This window comes from Myodes glareolus, chromosome 11 (genome assembly GCF_982192425.1).
Source record: "Myodes glareolus chromosome 11, mMyoGla1.1, whole genome shotgun sequence".
Lineage (NCBI taxonomy): Eukaryota > Metazoa > Chordata > Mammalia > Rodentia > Cricetidae > Myodes > Myodes glareolus.
In genome coordinates, this window is record NC_142036.1 from 26,138,961 (window position 1) to 26,151,287 (window position 12,327).

General features: G+C 47.8%; 1 protein-coding gene across 3 annotated transcripts in view; it reads right to left on the reverse strand.

The window, feature by feature from the left end:
- Positions 1–12,327, reverse strand: part of Dglucy (D-glutamate cyclase) — a 78,858-nt gene continuing 66,531 nt past the window's right edge. For 2 of the 3 annotated variants that reach the window (XM_048449442.3, XM_087911575.1), the window contains exons 12-13: positions 7,121–7,272; positions 1–947 (exon numbers count right to left, since the gene is read on the reverse strand). In XM_048449442.3, coding sequence (XP_048305399.3) covers positions 798–947; positions 7,121–7,272 — 302 coding nt within the window. In that variant the 3' untranslated portion in view covers positions 1–797. The remainder of the gene's footprint in view (positions 948–7,120; positions 7,273–12,327) is intronic. The other variant, XM_085697844.2, reaches the window with a different exon arrangement.

Here is a 12,327-nt window from a genome sequence, read left to right on the forward strand (position 1 = left end):
TTCTCTCTTTACAGTTATGCTTTATTGGAGTGTAAAATCTATACTATGTGTTCCTTCTTCACAATGAATGCCCCTAAAGAACCGTACGAGACGTATTTAAAGAAACAAAACAACACTTAGTAGGCTCAGATCCCACACAAGTTGTCATTCTGATGTCAGGGTAAAACGTATAATGGGGTATGGTCAGTGGCTCAGTTTCTTCTTTTGCTGAGAAATGTCGGGTTGGAGGTGGTGAAAGATCAGGATGGAGCTCTGAGGTCTGCCTGAGCCCTGAGCAGGTCTGGCTCGCCTTTGAGCTCTACTGGCAAATATGGATTTCTTCCCACACAAAGAAGGCACAGAATCTCACTAGGGTTCAGAGTAAGCAGATGGGAGGGTTGTGGAAGGAGTGACTAGGACTGAGGGACAATGGGTGCAATGCCCGGAGGGACCCTGTGGAAGATCCCCTCCAAACAGTAAATGGAATGCCGTTAGAAAAAGAATGCATTTCAAAGGTGTACGCATTTTGTTAGTGAGCACAAAGCCCTGTGTTTAAACCCAACACTCCATGTGAAGGTGTGGGCACTCCAGCCTCTTTAATTAGCCCAGGTCATGGCAATGCCTGTTCGTATGCTCTGCCCTACAGCTAACTGTTGGCGAGGTATTTCTTAAGTAGCGGCCAGAAAGATTCTCAGAGCAGACACAAGGGTGGCTTGAAGAAGCCAGGATGAGGGGTGGTTAGAGCAATGGCGCCGGCACTCCTGCCTAGACACAGGCTGACCGCTGGGTAGGAACCTGGCACACAAACAGCACGCTGGTCACTTGTGCTTTGTGGTGGCATCCACCAGCTTCTGGATCATCTCATCGTGAACACCGGAGAAAGGCAGCCCATCTACTTCCATGCCCACAATGCCTGAGACTCCACTCCGGACTTGGTTCTGCACCAGGATGCCCAGCATTTTTTCTTCCTGGGAGGGGTAAAAAAGAGATGAAGAAGAGATAAAAGTCATGTGGGGAAAGGAAGAAAGGATTGCATGAATCTCTAAGTAGAGAAAGAGCTTTGGATTGAGAGCTCACCATCTTTCTCTGTTCCTCTCTGTCTGTCTCTCTGCATTTCTCTTGGTCTCTCTCCCTGCCTCTGTCTCTTTCTCTCTCCTTTTTCCTTCTTTTTTTTCTTCCTCTCTTCTTTTTTAAAACAGGGACTCTGTAACCCTGGCTATCCTGGAACTCACTACACAGACCAGACTGGCCTCAAACTCATAGACAGCTACCTGCCTCTGCCTTCCAAGTGCTGGCGTTAAAGGCATGAGACACCACACCCATGGATATGCCTCTTTTTAAAAAGTAAAATTTGGGATAAAAATATTAACATACTGGAAAGCTCCTTATGAAAATTCAACTCGAAAGCGTGATGTGGTGGCTCACACCTGTCATCCTAATACTTGCAGGGCTGAGGCAGAAGAATTACAGTGAGTTTAAGGCCAGCCTGGATTAAGTACTGAGCTCCAGGCCAGTCTGGGCTACAGAGGGAGACCCTGTCTCAAACAAGAGCAAAGGATTTAAACGGGTCAGCTGTTTCTTTGGGCTCTTACTGTCACATGACTGCATTTCACGCCCTGGCTGAGGCCTGCGTGGTCCTAACACACACCTGAGGTGCAATCCTCCCACCAACCTAGTCCCTAGACATGCCATGGGTGAGCTCCACGGGTCTGCTCGTGACAGAAGGCCCTCCTGACACGCCACTGTCATCCTCCTGAGGGGGGTGTGTGTGAACTGGTCTGCTTTCTAGTGCTGTGATACACACCTTGACTAAGAGCAGTGTAGTGGAGGAAAGGGTTTGTTTCTGCTTACAGCTCTCAGGTCACACTCCATCACTGAGGGGAGTCTCAGGACAGGAACTCAAGGCAGGAACCTGGAGGCTGGAACTGAGGCAGAGGCCTTGGAGGGGTGCTGCTTAGTGATTTGCTCCCGACGGCTTGCTCAGTCTGCTTTCTTACACAACTCAGGACCACCTGTCCAGAGACTGTACCACCACAATGGCCAGGCCCTCCCACATCAATCGTCAATTAAAAAAAAAAATGTCCCACAGGCTTTTCTACAGGCCAGTCTTACGGAGGCATTTTCTCAGTTGAGGCTTCTCCTTCCAAGATGACCCTAGCTTGTGTCATGTTGACCACCCTCAGGAAAAAAAATCTAACAAGCACAACACTAAATTCTGCTGCTGCTGCATCCATTTTCCACCATGGGTATGGGAGCAGTTAGAGGGAGAAGAGCCATGGAGAAAATGCAGCTGGTCCCCAAAAGGGCTTTGAGGTCATAGAGATCTGATGTGGCAGTGTCTTAACTACTCTGTGTCTTGGAAATCTCTTCTGTAAGATGGGGGTGTTGCTGATACTGGTGCCAGCATGGCCCTCAGAAGCTGTTGTGAGGATTAAATGAGATATTGGAGGTAAAGCACCCAATGTGGCCCTCGGCACACAGTAGGGATGATCTGGTTGCCAACTACAGTGGAGAAAGCCCAGAACCTGCTCTCCTTAACTCACTTGCTGATTAAGGGGTAGGGGGTTGGTCCACCTCTTTTCCTTTCCCTCCAAAAATAAGGTCCCAAAGAACTAACTGTCTAAGTCACGAACGTGACTGTCCCTGGTGAAGGCAACAGGCAGGAGGGGCCAAATCAGACACCTTCTCTCTCCTTCCTCCTCCAACAAGAAGGAACCGAAGAGATGGAGAACAGAAAATGCAGACATCAGGGGCTGCACCTTCCTGATGAGGCGGTGGCCACCTTCCTGGTAAGATGGTCGCTCTCTCTCCATCAGTTTTCTTGAGCACCTGCTGTGACAGTCTCTGACCCAGGGATTCACGGGTAAGTTGACAGGTTCAAGCCCCCAAGGTGGTCCCAAGCTAGATGAGTGAGCAGAGACTCACAGTATGTATAGAGTCACAGCACGGAGAACACCGAACTCGGTTTACGAGGGTGCCCCAGGGAATGCTTTCTGGGGAATTGTTACTATAGACTGAAGCTTTGTAATCCTTCAAATTCACAGCTCCCAATACGATGGTATTTGAAGATGGAGTCTTTGGGGGGCAATAAAGTCATAAGGGTGGAGCTCCCATGATAAGATTAACACCCTTAGAAAACCACGAAGGGCCACATGCTTCCTGTCTCTACCACGTGAGGACACAGTGAGAGGCCAGCCATCTACAAGCCAGGAAGTGCATCTCCGCCAGGGCACTGACTCCACTGGCATCTTAGTGTTGGACTTCCCTGCTTCTAGAACCGTGAAACTAAGAGCTAGCTGGTGAGGTCTCCCAATTTATGGTGTTTTGTTCTAGCAACCTGCACTGACTGAGACACAGGGCAACTGACATTCGAGGAAATTAGAGAAGTGAGCCGCGCCAAGAGCCTTGCGGACACGCGCTCAAAACTTCAAATACGTGTGACAGGGAGCTGGGGAGACGACTCAGGCAGTAGAGTGCTTGCCATACAAACATGAGACTCCCGTTGTCCTCCGTACTCACAGAAGAGCCGGAAGGCAGAGACAGGAAATCCCTGGGACCTGCTGCCCACCCATTCTGGCCTAATTGGTGAGCTCCAGATTTAGCAAGAAACCCTGTCTCAGAAAATAAGGGGTAGAATGATTGAAGAGGACATTTGATGGTAGCCTCCTGCCTCTGCATATATGTGAGTACACATGCAAGTATAGTATACCACAGACAAGTATACACATGACTATGTACATATGCACACACACACACACACACACACACACACACACACTGGGGGAAGTGTTTGCAAATGTTTCCTGGAAACTATCTCCTTGTTCCTGCAGTGGCCCTTCTGTTCTACCCGCGGGTGAAGGCAGATGCTTCTCCCCCTCTCCCGTGAATGGGAGGTCCAAGCACATTTCCACACAAATACTTTGTCAAGAGCCCTGGCTGAGGCTACTAAGCCCCGACAGGCATTTCCCACCCTTTGTTTGGGCTCCATTCTCCCACTTTTCTCAATCATTACTCATATCCTCTCTTTAGGGGGCAACGCATGTGGCGCCAGGGGGCCATTTCCTCCCAGCACACTGCCTGCCCTCACAGTTCTCATCCTCCTGGGACACAGAGAAGGCTGCGGAGTCCTCAGGGTGAGTGTGAGGAGCCAACAGGTTAGGAACTGGCTGGCACCCAGCCGCTAAGAGCCACAGGGACCGATTGCCTGGTCCCTGAGAGCTGAGCCAATTGCCACTCCCAGCAGATTTCGGGAAGGACCACAAGATCTTCTAAGAGGCTAAGTGGAGGGGGCAGCTCCTCCCGGCGGCGGCGGGAGCAGAGCTGGAAGCTGCAGCGCTGTCCAGGCTGAGGCGACAGTGAAGCAGGGTCGGAGGGGGGGGGGGGGGGGGGGGGCGGGGCGGAGGACTATAGTGGCCTGGGAGGCAGGCGCGCCAATGGAATCACTGCGCGGATGGAGTCAAGGTAGATGGAGTTAGAGGTCCCAGTGGGCTTAGAGGCAGGTGATGACCTGCTAATAATTCTAGAGCATGGTGGGCTGATATGTATGGGAAAAGATGTCATTTTAAAACAAGTTGGGTAAAAAAAAAATTAAATAAAAATGAGTTGCAAAGTCAGGCATACTTAGAGTTCTAAGTACTCAGGTAGTCGAGACAAGGATTGCTTGAACCAGGATTTCAGAACAAACAGAGAGAGAGAGAGAGAGAGAGAGAGAGAGAGAGAGAGAGAGAGAGAGAGAGAGAGGTCCATCTGGGCGCCCATGTTACTCTGCTGTGTTCCCCAACTTTCTTCCCTAGGGGCCATGTCTGAGTCCTCATTGTTTCCCAGAACGAGCCTGAACCTGGCCCCCAGGAGCGGCTCAGTAAATGCACTTCTGCTTTCGCCTTAAAAACACGCCGTTCCATTTCCTCCTTGAGAACGAGGCATTGTTAATAACTTCTGAAAAATTGGGCATCCGTGCCAAGAGGAGAATTTTCCATCCCCAGAGGGTGAGTGTGAGGCTGTGGGGGTTGACTGGGTGGGGTTCACACTTTGTGTTTTTGTGACTCAGAAATCATGTGGGAGGCTGCCCCCCATGTTTTCCAGTCCAGATGCAGGAAGCATCAAGAAAGAACAGAAGGCCCTCTGGGTCCCCCAGGAAAGACAAGACCGTTGCCCCCATGAAAATGTCACGTGAGTCTCACACCCACCTCCTCCCCCATGCCTCAGCCTTCTAAGGGGCTGAGAAACTTCTGGGCCACCCGAGGAAAGCCCAGAGTCAGGATCAGAGAGACCCCAATTCCCACTTCAGTTCTGCCTCTTATTGGGTGGTCTTGGTACTACCTACCACCCAGAGCGCACCAGCTCCCTGCTCTGCAGAAGTAATAATACCAACCCAGGGAAATACTGAATTCAGCAGCGGAAGGCCAGAGGGAGGAAGAGACAGAGAACCAGGGAACAGAAAATACTCAAGACAACACGAGAAAAAGAAAAGAGACTACAGGAAAAGAACCTGTAGACATGGAGGTTTGTCAGGAACTGGGGTCCAGGGACACCAGCCCTTGCCTGGCTGGGAGACATTACAGTTGTCTGTCCTGTCTTAAACGGACACACGGCCTTAGAAACCGAGCCAGTGACCAGCAGGTCTCAAGGTGTAAACACCTCAGAGAACTGATCTGGAATCCCACTCCTCTGGCTTGCCTCAGGCCCACCCCAATCAGGAGCCAGGAAGGCAGGCTTAGCACTGTGAGTGTAATAGGCTTGCTCTTTGCTTCCTGCTTGTGGTGGAGGGTGTGAGCTCTCATCTTCCTGCTGTAGCCACCATGCCTGTAGCTGGTTGCCATTTCCACCCTGCCTCACCCCCTCCCCGCACCGGCCACCACCAGTGATGGACTCTTAGTCCCCTGGAGCTTTAAATCAAAGCAAATGCTTTCCTCTGGAAGTTGCCCCGATCGTGGTGTGTACTCAAAGCAACCGAAAAGTAAGACCCTTGCCGGGGCCCCGGACCAACTTCCTGGGTTTCAGACTCCTCGTGGGACTACCCAGCAAGAAGCTGATACTTCGTCTGTACCCTGTAAACCTGGTCCCCCAGCTGCTCCGTAGGGCAGGGCAGGTCCTACCCCTTCAAGAAGCGCCCACGGTGGAGAGATTTGAGTTTAGAATCAGTGTTGGTGAGCAGGATGGATCCAGGATAGTTAGAGGGACTGAGGGCTAAGGGAGGGACAGCCCATCCAGCTGCCGTTATTATTCAGGCTCAGCATGGAGTTCAGGGCTGGCTGCTTCCCAGGTTGCCCATGACATACCCCAGTTTCCTTAAGACCTTTAAGGGTTGCTGACCTTCCTTCATCCTGGTCTACAAGATGTGTCTAGACCAGCCCGCGGTGTTTGGTGAACTGCATGTGAGGATTTTGGTTTGCCGACTCTGAGGCCCTTAGACAAGCCTACGGTAGGCTCAGAGCTCCTTGCTCAGAGAAACCACGTACAGGGATGGTTTTGAAAGCTGTTTTGGGTTTCTCCCTGTGGATCCCAGGCTCAGAAGCCTTCCTCTGATATCCATCACACCTGAGCCTACAATCCTCCATTTAGGAGCAATCTTACACAGCCAGGGTCCAACTGAACCTTTGGTCATGTCCTTCCCCCTGGAATTGCCCCGCCCCCATCCAGTGGATTCCTTCCTGTCTATGTCCACCCACAGGACTCTTTTCCCACCTGATCCGCCCCCATACCTCAACATGTGCGCTACCCAAGATGCTTCAGTGGCCTCATCGAGCTGTCAGTTCTGTGAAGGGAACAGAAAGGACCCACACCCCCACTCCTGACCACAGCTCAGATGTTGGCTTCCATTTAGTACTGAATGGACCCACTTTACAGATAAAATCTCATCTCTGAAGGGGAAAGAAATTTGCCGAAAGTCAAACTAGGAAGGAAGGGGTGCTCCAAACAGGTCTTACATAGGACCCAGGACCAGAAGGAGATCAAGGGTTGTGTTATTTTGTCTCCCAGCCTGATCCAGCAGGGAGGCAGTCCCTCAAACATAGTTTTGCCTTTGACTTCATGGGTAGCACGGTGGTTGATGTGGTCATATGGTTTGGAACACTCAGGCCTTCTTAATTCGCATCGAACAAGAAAGCTGCCTCTGGGCCAGTGGCCTGCTACAGTGTATTACCTTAGCGACAGATGGCAGGGCCTGAGTCCAGCTCTGCTCCCCAGCTACCCTGGAAGGCCCAATTGCCCTCCTCAGGTAACGCTCGTGGATGTCACATGAGTTCAGAATGTATAGTGCACAGGCCAGGGCATAGCCTCCCCAGTTAGAAACACCTAGAATGCAAAAGAAAACAAACCGTCATAGAACTGTAGAGATCCTGTGGTCCACTGGCTGCCTCCAAGCAACAGAAGCCATCTCAAGTCTTTGGCATGGACAGGAGACACTGGGGTCACCTGGGGACTTGCTACAAATTCTTGGGCCCCAGTTCAAACCTCTCGAATATGAATTTCTACAAGATTGTTGGGGAGCAGGTGAGTTTTAGTGAGCGCCATAGGTAAGTTCGGTTCAAGCTGAAGTTTGGGGGCTAATGCTTGAAGTTATTTGGGTTATACCCTGCTAACGACTGTTAGAGGCACTGTACCTAGAAAGCCATTCCAGAATTCCCCAAGGACTGATCTCAACCCCTTAGGGTACACAGAAGCCTGTCCCCTGGGGGATTAGTGGACAGTCCATCACACCAGGTTTGGTCACTCCTTTATGTCTTGAAGACCATGCCAAAGTCATTTCTCAGACTTCCTTTCCTAGTCTGTCAGCCAGGCCTCAGGGCTCATTCCCTGGGCTAGAGATGATTTCATCCACTCTGCTCTGACACCTTCTTGAGTTCTCCATCCTGTCAAAGACTGATGGAGGTCCGTTTAACTCTAGATGCTGCACCATCATTAAGGAAGAGGGGGTGGTAAGGCAGCCCAGTGGATGAAAACTATCTGCCAAGCTCGATGACCTGACTCCAGTCCCAGGACCTACCTATGTGGTGGAAGGAGAGAAGTGACTCCTCCAAGTTGTCCTCTGACTTATACACACATGCACATGCGTGCACACGCACACACACACACACACACACAGCACACTAAATAATTATTTCTTTTAAAGGAAGAGGATCATCAAACTGAAGAGAGAGTTGAGTTGTGCACATAGCCTCAGGGGAAGGTAATCAATGAGATACTTCCAAAGGATTATGGGAGCATGGAAAAGAAGCCAGCTATTCTGATTGGTTCAGCAAAGATTCACAGATAAGAATAATACGATGTGGATACTATGGTAGAATTTAGCTGGAGAAAGTGGAGCTATGGGGTGGGAGAAACCAGGTAAACAAACAACCCCCAGCGAGCATGAAGGGATACAGCCAACCCTGACCAATGAAGACTAGATGATAGCTATGAGATTTTATGCCAATGATTCTAAGATAGCTTTTTGCTACATATGCATATCTGAAATTGGCAAGTGTCTGTGGTCATAGCTGACAGTTGCCATTGGCAGGCTCTTTAGTGCTACACAAAATAGTAGTGACTTGAGTCATCAATGATACACTCAGGGAAAAGAATATCCTGCTTTGATTGAATATTTCAGTCTGCTGTCCTTTTGCATCTTGTGTGACATAGCTCCGAGAGGCCTTAAAACAAGCCGATGAGGCATAGTGTCATTATCATTATGTGAGCAACGTAGAAACACAGACACTTAGACACAGAGGGGTAAATGTCACACAGCAAATCAGCTGGAGACTTGTGATGTAACAGGTTATTCCCTCCAGAGCCCACACTCCTTTTCTTTTAAACATTATTTTTTTAAGTTTTTAATTGTGTTAAGATCTGCATGACATTGCCAGGCAGTGGTGGCGCACACCTTTAATCCCAGCACTTGGGAGGCAGAGGCAGGAGGATCTCTGTGAGTTTGAGGCCAGCCTTGTCTACAAGAGCTAGTTTCAGGATAGGCTCAAAGCTACAGAGAAACCCTGCCTCGAAAAACAACAAACAAACAAACAACAACAACAAATCTGCATGTCATGAATGTGAGAAAAGTGAACGGTTTCTTCACATTCTTTTTTTTTATTTATTCATTTATTATGCATACAATATCTGCCTACATGTGTGCCTGCAGGCCAGAGAGGGCACCAGATCTCATTACAGATGGTTGTGAGCCACCATATGGTTGCTGGGAATTGAACTCAAGACCTTTGGAAGAGCAGGCAGTGCTCTTAACCACTGAGCCATCTCTCCAGCCCCCTCCTTCACATTCTTACATCAGCAACAGAGAGTCATGTGACTGCCGAGGGTGACATGTGACGGGTGTCTTTCTCTGCCAGGACTCTAACAGTTTTGCTGTAGCAGATCCCTCACCCGAGGTGTGCTTCAATCTAATTCAGTTCTGATGCTATGGACCGTGACCGTGCCAGGTCCCATGGACTGGCCTGGGGTCTCATCTCCTAGACTGCCTCTTCCCAATATGATGTCAGCGACTAGCCCCAGGTGACTTACCTTAGCCCCTGACTGACTGGATATATATACCAGGGTTCCTGAAAGCTCTCACTGGATGGAATTAATTTGCTTCAACAGCCACAGGGGAAAACACACTGTTTTATTACAGAGGATGTTATCAAAGATCCAAGAAGAGCTAAATGGGCAAGGCAGCCAGCAAAGGGCCTGAAGCTCACCCTGGATGCTCAGTCCACCAGAGACAGCGTGTGTCTGTCTACCTGGGAGTGCTCTGAACTCTGTCCTTTTCGACTTTGGTGAAGGTCTATGTTAACAGAGAGGGTGGGAACCCAGCGAAGCCAGCTTCTTTGGGCTCTTCTTGACCTCTCTGTGCAACATCCTTCTTCCTGGGTAGGGAGTAGGATTCTTCTGAATTGAGTCTGGTCTTATGACCTATCAGACAAGGGCTGATTGGAGAATTTCTTTGTGGCTGACTAAAAGTGGGAGCTGATTCTCATTTGAGGGAGGAGAAATTCTTGTTTCTATGATATGCATTGGAGAGGAAGTTATCTGAACCTAGATCCATGGATGAAAACAAGCAAATTACCTATTTGTTTGTCTGTCGGCCCATCCATCCATCCATCCATCCATCCATCCATCCATCCATCTATCATCTATCGACCTCCCTACCCATCTACCTTCCTATCTACTTTTCTATCTGTCTGTCTGTCTGTCTGTCTGTCTATCATCTAAAAATATCACACTAGAATTCACCACCTTAGCCATCTTTAAGAATATAGTCAATAGTGTTAAAAATATTTTTAAAAATATTTATTTATTTATTATGTATACAATATTCTGTCTGCATGTATGCCTACAGGGCAGAAGAGGGCACCAGACCTCATTACATATGGTTATGAGCCACCATGTGGTTGCCGGGAATTGAACTCAGGACCTTTGGAAGAGCAGGCAATGCTCTTAACCACTGAGCCATCTCTCCAGCCCCGTGTTAAAAATATTCTTATCTCTCTTTCATCTTTCTATTATGCTATCTAAAATATCTATGTAGCGTGTTTCAGACCAGTCAAGGCTACACAGTAAGACCTTCGTTAGGTGGGGGGAGTCAAAAGATATCTAAGAATTGTGTTCACCAACGTAACCATCTTTTAAGGTACAGATATATAGTGTTAAGTATCTACTGATCCATTCATCCAAAATATCGTCATTTGTGAGAATATAGATAAGCAGAGTTAAATTATATTTTCATGGTACAATTCCAGAGCTCATCCCCAGTCTCTGTGCAAATGCAGAAAATAAACACACGTTTCAGAAGCTGTAACAAAGGAAAAGATGAATTTAAAATCTTTGTGCACTGGTTTAAAATGATATGGGATGGTTATGTACCGAGGATGAAGCTGACAAGCAAGCTGAAACTGCTGACTGTGTTACAGTGGGTGACGCAGCACATTTTTCCCTGTATCCGTCACCCTGCACTACCTCCTCCTTAAGAATGCCTTTGGTCTTACTATGACATCATCTTTTCAAGTAACAAAATATAAAACCCATGCTATATTTAAGCAACGGCGGTGGCCATCGTCCCTGGATCATAGGGTACATGGTAGGGGCTGGGAGAGATGAGCCGGGGACCGTGAAAAGCAGCTAATTTAAGCTCCTGCGCTGGGGGCCCTGTGTGAGATGAACACACTGTAAACGTCGATCTCCTAGTCCCTAGAAACCACTGATCTTTTCGCTGTCTCCATAATTTTACGTTTTCCAGAACATCATATAGCTGGGTTCAGATCCCACAGACTTTTAAAACTGGCTCACTCATTTAATAACACGCTCTTAAAGTTCTTTGTGCCCTTTGTGGTTTGGAGGTGGAGGTCAGAGGATCTGTACTACATACGTGAATGAATGAAGGGAAAGAAGGAAAGAAAAGAGAAAAGGAGAAAATGAGCTAACCATTGGCATGAATTTCTACTGTATCCTGACGGCTGATACGGTGTGACCTATGGCCTCGCAGTCCCCAAGGCCTTCTGCACCATGATCCATACCCCCTTCCAGCTGCAGCCGAAGCAATGCCCCCCCCCCCCCAATCCTTCTGCCAGGGATTTTGTAGCAGCAGTGGAAAGGCAATCAATACAGTACCTGTGAAATAGCTTCCAGGGGTGCTCATTCATTTTGCGCTGACTTTTGGTCACGCTGGGAGAACTCGCATCCTGACACTGTTGATTCTGAATCCATGAATGTGGGATAGCTCTGCATTCATTTAGTTCTTACTTGCTATCCTCCACCAAGGTTTTATGCTTTTCCTTGTATCAATAGTAATTACATGTTGCTAGCCTTATGTTTAAGTGCTGCATTTGGGGAAGTGCTAACAAAAATAGCAATGTGTTTTTAATTTCAAATCCTCTTGCAAACTGGTTGCCTATTGGAAAGTGGTGCTGTCTCCTGAAAGACTGCTGTAATTTATTAATTAGTTCCAGGAGGTTTTTTGTTTGTTTTTTCTTTCAAATTTTCCATATAGATAAATATGCCATCTGCAAAGATACTTATTTTCTTTCTTACCAATCCATATGCTTTTTATTTCTTCTTCTTTTTGTCTTATTGCACTAACTAGGATTTCTAATAGGACGCTGAAAAATTGGTGAGAAAAGACAGCCTTACCACACCATTCCTGGCTGGGCTCTTAAAAATATTTTTCTATATTTCTTGCCTTAGTATGTAATTTTTTTCTTTAGCTTGTCAATATCGAAAGTTATATGAATTAATTTTGATTATTGGATCTTCCTTCTTATTTGAAGTAAATCCTAACTTGTTAGTGATATGTTTCTTTAATATATTGTTGGGGTCTGTTAACATTTTGATGAATGTTTTTTGGCTTTTTAAAAAATTACATTTATTTGTTCTTTATGTATG